Source organism: Gavialis gangeticus, unplaced genomic scaffold, assembly GCF_001723915.1.
Source record: "Gavialis gangeticus isolate Ggan-Ray unplaced genomic scaffold, GavGan_comp1, whole genome shotgun sequence".
Lineage (NCBI taxonomy): Eukaryota > Metazoa > Chordata > Crocodylia > Gavialidae > Gavialis > Gavialis gangeticus.
In genome coordinates this window covers 121,889,716-121,904,378 of record NW_017729032.1, presented here as the reverse complement: position 1 = coordinate 121,904,378, position 14,663 = coordinate 121,889,716, and the positions used below count along the sequence as shown (strand labels likewise).

At 41.4% G+C, this 14,663-nt stretch overlaps 1 protein-coding gene across 1 annotated transcript; it reads left to right on the top strand.

Annotated features, from left to right (window-relative positions):
• Positions 1 to 1,085: 1,085 nt before the first annotated feature.
• On the top strand, positions 1,086 to 9,867 carry LOC109302947 (UDP-glucose:glycoprotein glucosyltransferase 2-like). Its single transcript, XM_019524911.1, has 3 exons — positions 1,086 to 1,210; positions 4,575 to 4,719; positions 9,285 to 9,867. The coding sequence occupies exons 1-3, from the start codon at positions 1,109 to 1,111 to the stop codon at positions 9,305 to 9,307; spliced, it is 270 nt and encodes an 89-aa protein (XP_019380456.1). The 5' UTR covers positions 1,086 to 1,108; the 3' UTR covers positions 9,308 to 9,867.
• The last annotated feature ends 4,796 nt before the right edge of the window (positions 9,868 to 14,663 follow it).

Sequence of the window (14,663 nt, the reverse complement as noted above, 5' to 3'; positions counted from 1 at the left end):
CTGGCTGGACTCATTTGAGTCCCGTTTCTCTTTTTGGGGTTTTTTGTTGTTCTCCCGCCCTGGCGGGGGGTCGGGCTAGGTGATCTACTAGGTCCCTTCTGACCCTTAATCTATGAAACTATGAAACTATGACATTTTCTCAAATTGGGGCGATTCACAGATCAAGCTATTTGACATGGTAGTCAGCAAGAATTGCCAAAACATTTGCTTCTGGGAAGGGCTTAGCCTGGGCTCATGGTCTGATGCCTTCCTTATCCCATGGTTAGGGAAACAGACATGCTCTCCTGTCTGTGCCTATAATTCCACAAGTGCTGCAAGTTGAATCAGGACTCTGCAAGTTGTACATCAGTGGTTGGGACTTTGATCACACTGATTTTTAAATCCCAGACCTTCTATACAACAAGGCTATTATTAGCTATATTTAACAATCACATTCTACATAATGTGTGTTTACATTCTGTTAGGTAAAGAAGATGAGAGCAAATGCAAGTAACCTGGTGAACATGGATGGGAGAGACTTATTAGTTTTATCTTTTCAAAATAGCAGTCTAGAATCAATTTTTCTATGGCAAAGTAAAAATTTAAGGGGTTGCAGAATACAGCATTTGAACTATGCTCTGGAGATGAGCGTGTGTAAGAAGATGCTTTCGTAAGTTTAGCAAATGGGAGTATGAGTAAGTTTGGCTTTGCTAATTATATAATGCCTAATTTTGCTCAGCCTTTATATTGTGTATTGCTTAATGGAAGAGATATAGTATTAGAATTAGATCCATAAATATCAAGTAGAAGAGATATTACTTGTAGCAAGATAAGAAATGGCTCAGTAGTAGGGCAGTACAAGAAAAACTGCTTGCTTCCTTAATAGGTGGAACCAGGTACAACACTCGTTATTATTAGTTTAAAAAATCTTTCTTGAAAAAGAGCTAGATGGTAAGTTGGGGAGAAAGGAACTTACAGTGTAGACATCTCTCAATAATAAAAATAGATGCTCTGTGCACTTTTCTTCAAGTAGTGGTATTATAAATTACCTTTTGGTAATCAGTTTGGTAAGCATGCCAACCCGAATTTAAGATTTGTTATTTGATTCACACAGGATCTTCCCAATAACATGATTCATCAAGTGGCCATTAAGTCTCTTCCTCAAGAATGGCTCTGGTGTGAAACCTGGTGTGATGATGAATCCAAGAAAAAGGCTAAAACAATTGACTTGGTGAGTTAATGAAAATAATACTTTAGTTACAAGAATAATCATTTAGCTATTCTTGCTAAAGGTTTAATTTGCAGTTTATGATATAGCCTTCATAATGCTTTTGCTGTTATTTGCATAAGCCTTCTAAAGAGTTATTGCTATGTGGGCCCTACTACCTTCTCTTGGAAGGCAGCCTCAGACTGCTTTTAGTATGTACAGATTTGCGTATAGAGCTGGTTGGGAAGCTTTGCTCAAAACTAGTTAAGACAAAAATATCAGGGATGGAAGGGACGCTGTGAAAGTTGTTTTCATTAGCCACCTTATACTGTCAGACATACTATTTCAGAAAACAGGAATGTGAAGAAAAGGAGCAAATATTTATCGTCACACTGAAAAAAATAAGGTGCTACAGTGTCCACTATTCAGTTCAGACTTTCCTAGACATGCGTGAATTAGGGTTTAAGCAGGACCTGGTTGGGTTTTATCTTTACTCAAATTTATTTAATTTATTTTAAGCTCCAGGTTTATTTTGCTGATTCTTCCCATCATGTGAGAATCAGTTTGGCATATCAGTTTGTTTTTTCCCAATTAAAAGACTACACACTGATCAGGAAATTTCTTTTTATCCAGCCCAAGGAGCTGTGTCATTGTGCTGGCTTATGGGGTTGGGCTGGATCTTGCACACATGGGATGGACCAATGATCAAGGTCACGCTCCAACCAGATCCAGCACACAGGAAAGGCTTGCCAATGCAAGACAGATTTTTTATTGCTGCACTCCTGGTGAGACACCAGGTATACTCTGCTGTTAAGTAAAGCATCGCTGTCTACATGTGTGATGGTATTAGGCTGCAGTAAATTAATTACTGTTGTCCCTGACAGTACTATCTTATGCTGGGGTAATTTGCTGCTATTAAACGCACATGTATATGCTGACCATGGGCATAAATTTCACCCAGTCAGCCCAGCCAGCTGGGGGCCAAACTGCTGCTTGCCTCATAGCCCTGCACTTTCAGCACCTTCATGCCCCAGCCAGCTGTTCTGCTGCCCAACATCACCACCCAGACCTCAGGGTCTGCAAAGTTTTTAGTGACAACCAAAGTTTTTTACTGACATATGCTTCACACAATATAAATATAACCCTTCTGCCAGACCCTGGACACCAGCTAGGTTCAAACTGAAAAAGTTTTAAAATTCTTGGTTAAAATAAAGAAGTTTTCTTCGGTTGGTAACCCTACTTGATGGTAGCAATAGTTTTTAACTGTGCTACTCCTCCCAGGGATTCCCTGCTTACCCCAATACCCTGGTATCTCTGACTGCACCCCACACCATACTGCCCTCCAGAGATCCCCAACTCACACATGCACCCTGCACTGTGTTGGGATCCTTATGCCAGGGGTCCCCTATTCATCTCTATCCCCTGGTACCTCCAACTGTACCCTGCACCATGCTGTGCCCCCAATCTTACCAGTGTCAGCCCCACTCCCCCTGTCCCAATATGGAACTCCACCTGCCACCCAGCAGTGATATAAGCAGACAGAAGACAGCATGAGAACCACCAAGACCTGAGAAGAACTGCTTTTACATTGCTGCATTCCTGCTAAGACACCAGGTATACTCTGCTGTTAAGTAAAGCATTGCTGTACATGTGTGATGGTATTAGGCTGCAGTAAATTAATTCCAGTTGCCCCTGACAGTACTATCTTATGCTGGGGTAATTTGCTGCTATTAAATGCACATGTCAGCCCAGCCAGCTGGGGGCCAGACTCCTGCCTGCTCCATAGCCCTGCACTTTCAGCACCCTCATGCCCCAGCCAGCTGTTCTGCTGCCCAACATTGCCACCCAGACCTCAGGCTTGATCCCTTGTGCCCCCTGCCAGCCTGGGTCTGCTCTGCCCCACCTAAAATTGCTGTGGTCTCAAGTGCATGTTTTGATGCTGCTCCCACGGGTAATTTACTACAGCTCAAACTGCTCCAGAGTTTATTGTTTTGCATTAATTGCATGTGTAGAAGCACCCATTGTGACATCTATTTCCCTCCACCTCCTAAATCATTTACTCAAAGTATGCTTTTCCCAGAATCCACTTAGCATAGGCAACTGGTAGGGGGTGCACGTGGCCCCCCCTGACAGCCAACACTGATGCTGTCAGCTGGGCTGGTACCCCCCCGACAGGGCCGCCGCTGTTGGCAGCTTCTGCAGGTGCCCCCCGCACCGATTCAGAAGGCACCAGTCACTCATACCACTTACAGAGCTTCATAAAGCTGGGCAGAGACAAACATCTAAAATGTAACTTCAGCATACCAATGTACTTCTAATAGCTGAAAGCAGGACACCAAGCTTACACTGCCTCTGGGTTGTTGGCAAAAAGTTTGAAGATTTTTTTTTCACAGAAGACCCATGTAGAAGTGAAAATATTTCAGTTATAACAGGTTATCATACACATTTTAGAAATGGTTAAATAACTTTAGCAGATTTTGGTTTATAGACCACTTTGTACTGTTTTGTTGAAGATCTCAAGGTAGTTAACCAGATGCCTGTTGCCCTTTAACTGGCTTGTAATGCTAACAAAATAGCTGATTAGGCATGAGGCAATTGGGAGAGATGAATGATTATGTAGGAAGCTGAAGACATTCCTGGGGACTGGTGACAGATGGTCCTGTTAGTAAAATATAACAAATGTTAGCCAGATGTTTAGCCTGACTAAAAGAGTAGTGACTGCAAAGTACGGTAAATTATAGTACTTTTGTGTTCTAGTATGAGGCAAAATATTAACTACATTTATTGCCAAAATAATTCACATAATCATTTGCAGAATTTTCTTCTGAACCTATAGAATTTGTTTCAGTACATTTCTAGTCTTCCAGAGAATTAATGACCCACAGTGATTTCAAAATGGGTGTATTGGCTAGAACAGGGGTTTGCAACATTTCCAGACACAAGATACCCATTGTTAGATGCAAGGTACTCCTCAGAAAATGCCAGCTCTTAGCTTTTACAATAATAGAGCAATCCTTCTGTTGCTAAGAATTCAGAAAGACCACAACATGTCAGAATGTTTTCAAAACTATGGATTGCTATTTGAAATCTTGTGGGTTTATCTTGTGAGATATGCTGGGTTTATCTTGTGAATCATGTGAAGATAGTTGCACACTCAATAGTACTAATATTTCATGGCACCCTTAAAAGAATCTCATGGCATCCCAGGTTGTGAATCACTTGGCTACAATCTGAGTATTTCACAGTGTTTGAATTTGTTGCTAGTTTTTAGTAGTGTTTCTTTTTCAGTGATGTAGTTGTTTCCATAACCGATGTTCAGAACACTCGTTATAATTATTGTTCATATATTGCTTTTTTTTTTAACAAGTAAAATGTTTTAAACTTTCAGTGCAATAACCCCCAAACCAAAGAACCTAAACTGAAGGCTGCTGTCAGGATAATTCCTGAATGGGTTGAGTATGACTCTGAAATACAAAAGCTAATAAAGCAAATTGAAATAGAGAAGAAAGACCTAACTCAACTGTCTCAAAAAAGTAAGAGAATAAACTTTTGCATGCATATTCATTTAACGTGACTATTTCTTTGACTTTTTATTAGTTATGTCAATGAAGATTAGAATCAGCATGCGTAACTGACCCCAGGGTTTGGGGAAGCTGTGGGGATATTTATGTTTGTAATATTTTGTAATAGTATTTAATGCCATCCGAATTCAAGCTATATTTAAAGAATAAAATATTGACAGTATGGAAGCCAATAGCAAAATTCCTTTCAATGGGAGGAGGTAAAATTTCAGCCAAATAATTAACTATGTGGTGTTTTCATTGTGATCGTCAAAGTTAAAACTTATTCAGTTTTGCTCTTACATGGAAAATGGAAACAATGTGTTGTTCAGTAAGGTTAGTCCAACACAGATTCCCCCTCAGATGAAATTTGTTTTCAGTACTCTGAAACATCCTGCTTAAATCTCTAGAAAAAAAATATTTATAATATCTTTGGAATAATTTTTTTATCATTTCATAATACAAATAAAAGAATATAAACCAAGTCAATCATGTAAACAAAGTGTGAGTTCTTTGTGCATTATTTTAGATATGTGACAAAAGAACATCTTTAAAGTTCTTCTTGAGTTAAGCATTTAGAAGTTAGGAAATGCCAAATTTAAGGTTGTCTCTGCCAACTTAATTCGTTCCCTGTGCGTGTTCATATTACTGTGATACAGTCAGATCCCTGCCTCATTCAGGGCATGGTATTGACCTTCTTTGGTACTGAATCATGGTTGCCTGGGAAGAAAGCTATTGTCTGTAGAACTCTGCTTCATTTACTGCAGAAGTAGAAAGGTGTATGCTAAATGAGGCAGGGAATTGCAGAAAGAGGAAGGAGAGTCTCATAGGGAAATGTATTCATAATTAGTTGTGAAGCTCTTAGGCACTGTGGTGATGAGCACCATAGAAAATCCCAAGAGAAAACAATAATTTCTCTTCAGAGCAGGATTTAAATAAATAAGGCATGAAGCTGCATTTTGAACAGTGAAGATAAAATATTGAATAGCTGTTTGTTCAGTGAGCACCATCCATTCTATTTAATGAATGAGAAGTCCTGTGGAATAAAAAGTTTATGGTTATCTATTTAAAAACTGTATCATAATGCATACACACAAGGGGTAAAGAATTAAAATTGCACAGAAGTTCCTAACTTTCGAGTGCTTGCCTCTGCAGTGTTAGTAATATTCTTGTACTGTAGTTTGGATGCATAATTTTGTAGGTTTTTTAAAAAAAGATTGGAAAAAAACCAAACAAATGTCATGGTGTGGCATCCCCTTGAAAACCATATGGTTCATCTTTAGTGATGAAACCTCTAGATCCACCTGCTCAGACCTCTGTCTTGTGCACTAATAAAGTAACTGATAGCGCTGGCAGGTTGCCATCTTCTATATAGACTAGCATGAGCAGATGAAGAGAAACGTACTTTATCAGTCAGTTTCAGAGTTTTTTTGTTGAAAAAAAAGGAGTGGAAAGACCTATAAATGGTAGGTTCTTTTCCAGGCTCTGGAGGAAACATACTGTATTGGATTCAGATTGTTCTACTCATTCCCCTCAAACTTTCACCCATTTTTCTCTCCGTTATTCAACCATACCCACATTCCCTGTTACCACTGTTTATCAATCCTACTATTCTTCCCCAGGCTGCTAATCCAATCCTGTATTCCTGGACCCTTGTCCAGCTGTCCCTCATCCCTTGTCTCTTTTTCCAACCAGTGTGTGTCTACACATGTGCTTTAATGCACTTTAGCCTATTTTAATGCACATTAAAGAATCACAAAAAAACCATTCACTCCCATTATGCACATTAAAATAGGCTAATGCGCCATTTTCTAGTACCTCAGGGCATTTGTACACATGCTTGCGTTGCGTTGCGTTGCATTGTGTAAGCGGCAAAATGGGCGTCAGCGCTGAGGAAATGGCAGCAGTGTGCTTTTGAACTAAAATACGGAGGTGTTTTAGTTCAAAAGTGCTTTGATGCCATTTTCTGCGCTCTGCGTGCATTTAGCCACTTGTGTATTGTGGTGCGTTGTGTGCAGTTGTATATCAGCTCACATGCAGAGCAGACTTGATTAACTGAATCTGCTGTGACCCAACAGATCTTGGCGCATCGCTGGACAGAAAGATGTATATACATGCCCTCACAGTGGAAGTACTACATTTAACATACGTTAGCAAAAGTTCATTGATGAATGTATAGACATGCTCCCTGTGCCCACACCCTGACTCCTTATTAGCAGGGATCCTAGTTTTCTTTGATAAAAAGATCCCCAATTTTTGGATTAAAAAATGGAAACCAAAATCCACATTTTTCCATGATTAAAATGAAACACCACTATATTTAATACCTATACATTAGTGGTGTTTATTTTAATCATGGAAAAATGTGGATTTTAAGGGGTTTTTTATATCCAAAAATTGGGGATTTTTTAAAATTAGAAAAAACCAGGATCCCTGCTTATCAGATCCGTCTCCCTCACTTTATCCTTGCACCACTGGCTCCCAATCCGTTTCTTGCCTGATCAGCTGTGCTTCTTCATCTGGTTTCAATTCCCCTGTTTATTTACTACCTCCTTGTCCCAGCTGCCTTTCCTGCTGTCCTTGCTGAGCATGTCACAGGCTATATGGTGTTCCTGACTTTGAATTACTTTCTCCTTACCCAAATAGTTCCAGTATCCTTACACTCCAACCCAGTCTCCATTTCCTCCGACTTTTCTAAACAAATGATGGTAAATGCCAAGAAGGGTAACAAACAAGAGACAGATCACTCCGGATCAGGAGTGGTCAATCTCCAGTCTAGGGGCTGAATCTAGCCTGCAGGGGCTGTTATTTGGCCTGTAGGACTCAACAGTCCAGAAATTTGATGGCAGGGGAATGGTGGCAGCATTAACTTCTGTGACTTCCAGAGCTGTGGCAATTTACGTTGCCACCACTTTCCTGCCACCAGATTCCCAGACCTATGGGAAGCCCCCACGAACTGGATGTCACAGTTCTGTACACTGGATTGCACTAATGCAGTCTTGATCCACAGCCAGATCCAGTACACAGGGTCAGGCTAGCATGCCAGATCACACTCACAGACTGACCCTGCATGCCAACCCCATGCTGGATCCAGCCCATGGACCAGCCCCATGCCACTCATCTGGCCCACAAGGCCTGAAGGTTGAGTGCCACTGCTTTAAAGATACCCACAGCTTTCCCTCTTAAAGCCTCTACTCTTGCTTGTGTTGAAGATGTAGTGGTAAGTTAGATGGACCATTGGTCTGACAGTACAGCACTTCATATTTTCCTTCTTCCCCACATTAGCTAGTTCCCCAAGGATCTGTGCCCCAGTATGTTTCCTGTCTACCCTCCCAAGTCCAGTTCTCATCCATTGTGCATTCTGACTGGGCAGTTTTCTCCCCTATATGGCGTGCTGCCACCAGGGAGGAGCTCTGAGAATCCAGAGTGCATTAGCCAAGCATTCATGTTTGAATTCTGATTTTAAAGAGTTATAATGTGGTCAACCTTTGGGCAGATTTTCACAAGGATAGCAAAAGGCACATCCTCTGTGATCCCTGCCTCATCTCCTGCTGCGCTTTCTGCTTCTTGCCTTTCTGCTGCTGTACTACCTGTCCCCTTCCTGATCTGCTGCATGCCTCAGACAGAGACTGACACTTGTAGTACTTGTGCTGCGCTTTCTGCTTCTTGCCTTTCTGCTGCTGTACTACCTGTCCCCTTCCTGATCTGCTGCATGCCTCAGACAGAGACTGACACTTGTAGTACTTGTGCCACAGGTTGGCCATCCCTGATATATCTCATCAGGGTCATCTGGTGGGCCCACCATGGTGGTCTCATACTCCCATTTCATAGCTTCTCTCTACCTGAGCCTGGGCAAGCTCAGTTCTTAAATTTATGTAGAAGTTAATGTATCCAAAAAAGTACAGTGATTTTGTTCACAAAAAAATGTCATTTGATTTTTTTTTTTTTTTTTTAAGTACATTCCAGATTCAACCCATTCCATCCTTACAAAGAAAAGTATCAGGCAACCTTTATAATAGGAGATGCTACTCATCTGCCTATAGTAACAATGAAATAAAATAAACAGGATTTTAGATTACTAATAGATAACTTTGTAACTTTAAATTGGCAGAATCTCATTGTTGACATGTTTCATGATTATTGGAAGTCTTAATATTTGGTGCCTTTTCTAAAAGCCTTGGGTAAAAACTGCAGATTCTGGAGTTGTGCAGTTTTGTAAGAATATCAGCTTTTTCAAAAAAAGAAAAATCTAGCTTTCATAGTCATAGAAAAAAACAAGGAACCGTTTCAAATATCTTAAATGGTAAACAAAATGATGTTTTGGGGAAATCCATTACAATCTGTATTGTTTGTGAATGCTTCTGGTCATCTATTAGCTTGGCCTTAAAAATAGTGAATTTAAAATATATAACTGAATCTTTGACAGTAAGTAAAAAGCTACCTTTTGGGGGGGGATCTTGGGGCCTTGTCATTTTTTTACAGCATGTTTAGCACTTGTGGATTAAGTATAAATAAATATGTTTGTTTTGTTGCAACAGTTTTCAAGCATGATGAGCTCTAGCATGATTCACAAATAATAGTTGGTGACACAAAGCAATCTTTTACACAAGATGGAATGGAGGATGTGACTACTGCTGTGGCACAATTTTCAACATCTCATCAATGTGAACTCATATTTTTTAATTTATATGGACTTTGCTTAAACCATTTAAATGGAATGAAAATATACTGTAAAATCAGTATATGGGAAATGTTTCAGTTTTCTTTTTGTTCTGAGCAAGGTAAGTGTGCTTTCATATTTTGTTGCCCTTTTCAAAGACAGATAACTTGTAGTTTATAAATAATACTGGATTGGACCATTTGAATTTATGTTGTATGGCATTTTTCTAGGATAGCTTGACTATAGTTGGTAAACATTAGACAATCAAATATTTAAAGGGACTGCCCTGTGTATCTGCATGTAGGCAAAGTTTTGCCAGCTCAAATTCCCTAGAATCTTATGTGCACATAAATTTGTTCATGCACTAGATGCCTGTGTTTACAAGAAAAATCACAGCAAAACAAGTATCATTGTAAAAAATAGCTTGTAACTGGAAAATAGAATTTATAACCAACCAAAAATTGTTTCAAAATATTTAGTGAGTAGTGTTTTGTAAAATAATGGCATGCAGAGAATACATTAACTAGTTTTCAAAGTCCCCTGTAAAGAAGTGCTTGAATAGTCACAGAACAACATTTAATTTTTTTTAAACGATAAAAGAAAATGGGCTGTATGTGGTACACAAAATATGAAAGGACATATGCCACTGAATGAGTCCTAATAAAACAATCTGACTGTACAGTCATTTTAATCTGCCAGCATTTTCCTTTCCTCTATTTAGTGTTATATTAAATATTATATACTACTACACTTAAAAGGGAATAACAGCATAGATATTTCAGTTTCCTTTAGTCTAGAAACCATATTTTTTCTGTGAAGGACAACAGCGTACATAGAATTATGGACACTTGCCAAGTTTTAAAATATGTGCACACTCTATATCATTGGAGAGAAAAATCAATGTGACATGGGTACTATAAAAGACTAGTTTTAGAAAGTAGTGTTGCTATTGAAGGGCTCAAGTTTATATGCATATTATTGTTTCAGGATTTTCTCTGGGTCTCATTTTAGATTTAAGAAGTGTAATAATTTTAAAGCAAAGAAAAGAACAAACATTGAGTAGCTGAGATTATTATTGTGGAAACATGTGGTTAATACTGAAAGCTGTTTCTCATTTACAACAATTATGATTCAAATTGAGCAACTTCCTTGGTGTTAAAGAAAGAAATTCTCTTCTGCTAGATCAGTGGTCTCCAACCTTTTTATGGTGAACATCACTTTTTGGAAGTACAAGGCACCCCAAGATCTGTCACATCCCTGCCCCTCCCCACCCCCCCAGACCATGGAGCATCCCAGACCCAGCTGGGCCAGGGCCCGATCCCACTTCTGTGCTGCAGCTGCACTGAGCCACACCCACCCGGTGGCCAGACAAATGTGGCATTGGGCCCTGGCCTGGCCAGGTCTGGAAGTCTCCATGGTGCATGGGGGGGAAGCAGGGGAGGGGTTCCCACTGCTGGGTGCAGTGTGGCAGAGGCCCCGGAGGCCCTTGCCCCCTTACCTGTGCTCCAGAGGCCTGGGGGGCCTGTGCCCTCCCCATGCTCTGAGAGGAGGCTGCTGCTGCTGCCCCCCATTATGCCTGGAGCACAGGTGGGGGGCATGGGCTCCTGAGGCCTCAGCTAGGCTTCCCCCAGCAGTGGGAGCCCCCCCCTACATGCCCCTGGACCACGGAGACTTTCAGGCCAGGACAGGACCTGATGCCTGGCTTGGGGGCCACGTTTGCCTGGTCACCAGGCAGGCACAGCTTATTGCAGCCACAGCACAAAAGTGGGATTGGGCACTGGCCCAGCCATGTCTGGGACTCTCCACCATCCAGGGGTGCATAGGGTGAGGGCTCCCGCTGCTGGACACAGCCTGGCAGGGGCCCCGGTGGTCCATTCTCCTCTCCCACTTGTGCTCCTGGCGCAGTGGGCAGCCTACAGCAGCTGCCTCATCCTGAGCACAAGTGGAGGAAGCACAGGGCCCTGAGGCCTCCGCCTGGCTGCGCCCAGCAGCAGGAACTCCCCCCATGCACCCCTGGACTGCTACATGCATCTGTCTGCTGGGTGGGCATGGCTCAGTGCAGTGGCAGCACAGAAGTTGGATTGGGCCCTGGCCTGGCTGTATCCAGGAAGATCTAGTCATCCAGGGTGCATTGGAGGGGGAGGGGAGGCTTCTGCCACTGGGTGCAGACCAGCAGGGAGGGTGTCAGGCCCAGGCCCCAGTACCCTTCCCTGCCCCCCCCCCCAATGCTCAGGACAAGGCAGCTGCTCCTGCATGTACCTAGCTCTCCCCCAACCCAGGATTGACCAGAAGAAGTTCTGTGATCAACCTGATTAGGACCAATGGGTTGGTGACCACTATGCTAGACCCTTATAAATACTAACATTTAATTCTCCTTTGAATGACTCTATATGCCCATCCTGACTGTGAGTGCCAAAGCTCAGAGACCTTTGCCTTAGCCACACCTGGAGGGTACACCATAGCCCTTGCCCTGCTTGTGCTTCACATCAGAAGATTTAAGAGTGGTATATGGCTCTTGCTCCCCAGGTCTCAACTACTGCAGCTCTTTCTGACCTACTAACCCTTTTGAAGACATTGCTTCATGGGCCTTCTGCCTTTCTATTTATGTTCATCTTTTTCCTTTTACAAAAAAGTTTGTTTTATTTTCTTACTCCTGTAGTACTAGTTCAGCCTTGTGCCTTCTCCCCCTTCCGCTCCCCACCTGGTTTTATTTATCATATAATGCTGCTTTTTTGCTCACCTTTTTCTTTTTGCTAGTTCTCTCTCTTTCCTTCTCTATCATTTGATAAATTAGGTATTAGGGCTCCTAGCTCTTGGTTCATCTCATTGTAGCTGTGCATCATGTATCCTCCAGTAGAGTTTCACTGATGAAATAATCTCTCCCCTTGGTTCTGGAGTAACCCCAAGACAGGTTTCTCAAGAAGGTCCCCATCTCAGGGTTGCCATTGCATTTTTCGCTACAAGTAGAGACTTAATACAAGAATACCAGTGAAGTTCCACTTCTCCATGAAAACAGTTTTCTTGGTGGAAATTACTTCAGCAAGAAAATTAAGTAAAATCCAAGTAGTCATGGGGGATCTTTCCTATACCGTCTCATCAAGGACACCATCTTGATAACATACTCCAGACTTCTACTGAAAGTGGTAATTGAGTTTTACCTGAGTCAGCAAAGCCAGCACCTGGCTGCTGATCTTCAAAGCCTTGTTTTTCCTCACTCATTGTGGAGAGACTCCTGACTAATCATTTAGCCCCCATATTTGCTTCCATAGCCAAGAAATCCATGAGAACTGCTATATCAGCACAAAGGCTGGTGAGTTGCATACCAGACCACTAGGTGGAATGATTGATTAGCTATAGTCAGAACTCAATATGCTAGAGCCCAGGTAACTTCTATACACCAACTGCATCTCTCCAAAAGAAGAATCTGTAAGGGAGCCACTTGATGCTCTATACAGCTAGGAAATTATGTCAATCTCCCATGCCGACACTGTTTGATAAAGCTGTCCTTTAGTTCCTGTTTGCCTGGGACTCCAGGACCCACCTTCAGGTATATGAGCACTGCTTTGGAGTCACCCAGAGTGAGGATTGTGCACATGGGCAACCATTTGAAGGGAAAACACAAGTTAGCAGTAACAAGTTCCTTGTGATGCACTGTCCAAATGCTCCTCTGTATCCTGGCCTCCTTCAGATTAAATAGTGAAGAAGAAACTGAGGAAAAAGAAGCATGCATCTCCCTTTATCACTGCAAAGGAGCACAAGGAAAGGTGGGGCTGTGTTCTACCATACAGATACCACTAAAGCAAAGTGCCTGTAAACTTAAGTGCTTGTAGTGCATGAACATCTAAGTCTGCATAGAGAACAGACTTTGAAGAACCTAGTTGCTAGTAAGAAAAGTTTCTGTCTTTCACAGTTATGATTTCATCCTTGGATTTAGGGTCTGGATTTCAGAACACAAGCAGTTAGAGTTGAGGCACTGAACCATCTAGTAATGAAGGGTTAACAAGCAGTATCCACCACATGAGGGAACTGTCAAATTGGACGAGACCCTTACTTCATCCAGTCCAGTATCTACATAAATCTGGAGACTACAACATCATATACCCAAATCCCAAAACAAGAAGGTATGGGATAATATAAAAAGTTTATACTGATCCCTAAAGGTTAGAGAAAGGCATGAGTTCTCAAACTTTTATTTTAATATTAACTTATAATTTTGGTTTTTCTTGTTGTTCATAAAAATCAGGGGTGTCCCTAGGATGGGAGACATGCAGAAGAAACCAGGGGAAACCAGGGCGAGCCCCTGGCTGCTACTACAGCTGGAGAAATAAAAGGCAGTGACAGCCAGGTGGGAGCCCAGGGGCTACATGTTAGCCCCTTGCGAGCTGCATCTGGCCTGCAGGCCACAAGCTGTAAAGTGCTGATATCAATGTTCAGTCCTGCTTTGAATCTTACTACGTTCTTGGCCTCAGTCATTTTCTATGGCAGTCTACCTATTGTGTAAAAGCATTTTTCTTTATTAGTTTTTAATTTGACGACTCAAGTTTTATTAGCTATTATCCCCTTGTTCTTGTTTTATGACACGTAAGCCTTACCTTCTCTCATCCTTTTTTTAATACCCAGCAAGCATGAGGTACATTGCCAGTTTTACCCTTAGATCTATATGATAATAGATGTAAGGTACTTTGAAGATGCTAAGTTATTACAGAGATGAATCCCAACTCTTTGAAGAAAGAGTCTTGACACCATAGCTGAGTAGTTCTGAAGGATCAAAATGCATAAGTCATTTTTTCCAAATACATTGTTTAGTATGAAAAATATAAAGCATTGGACCATGATGATTCCAAATGTAGGTATGTAGCATATTTAGTATCAAAAAAATGTACATGCAGTAATCATCGGGTAAGACACAAAAACAGTTAGAGCAAGGATTGGAACCCACAACTTCCAATATCCAGATGAGTCCCTTAACAACTAGACTACAAAGCTCAGCTGTCTCTTTGGCCCGATTAATTTAGAATTCTCTTGGCCTGTTCACCCTTCCCTTAATTACTTGCCTATCTGAGACAAAATGGATCATGATATACTACTGCAGATATTTTTTCAGGTAGTTTTGATAGATAAGACAGACGCAACATGTTTGTTTTATTACAGGTCAGGAACTTTTTATTACTGTGCATTTCTGCTATAAGGAAGCAGCAAACCTTGTCTTTTAAAACGTGTGGGTCACTATTTCACAGGTTCAGGCTTAGCAATTTCT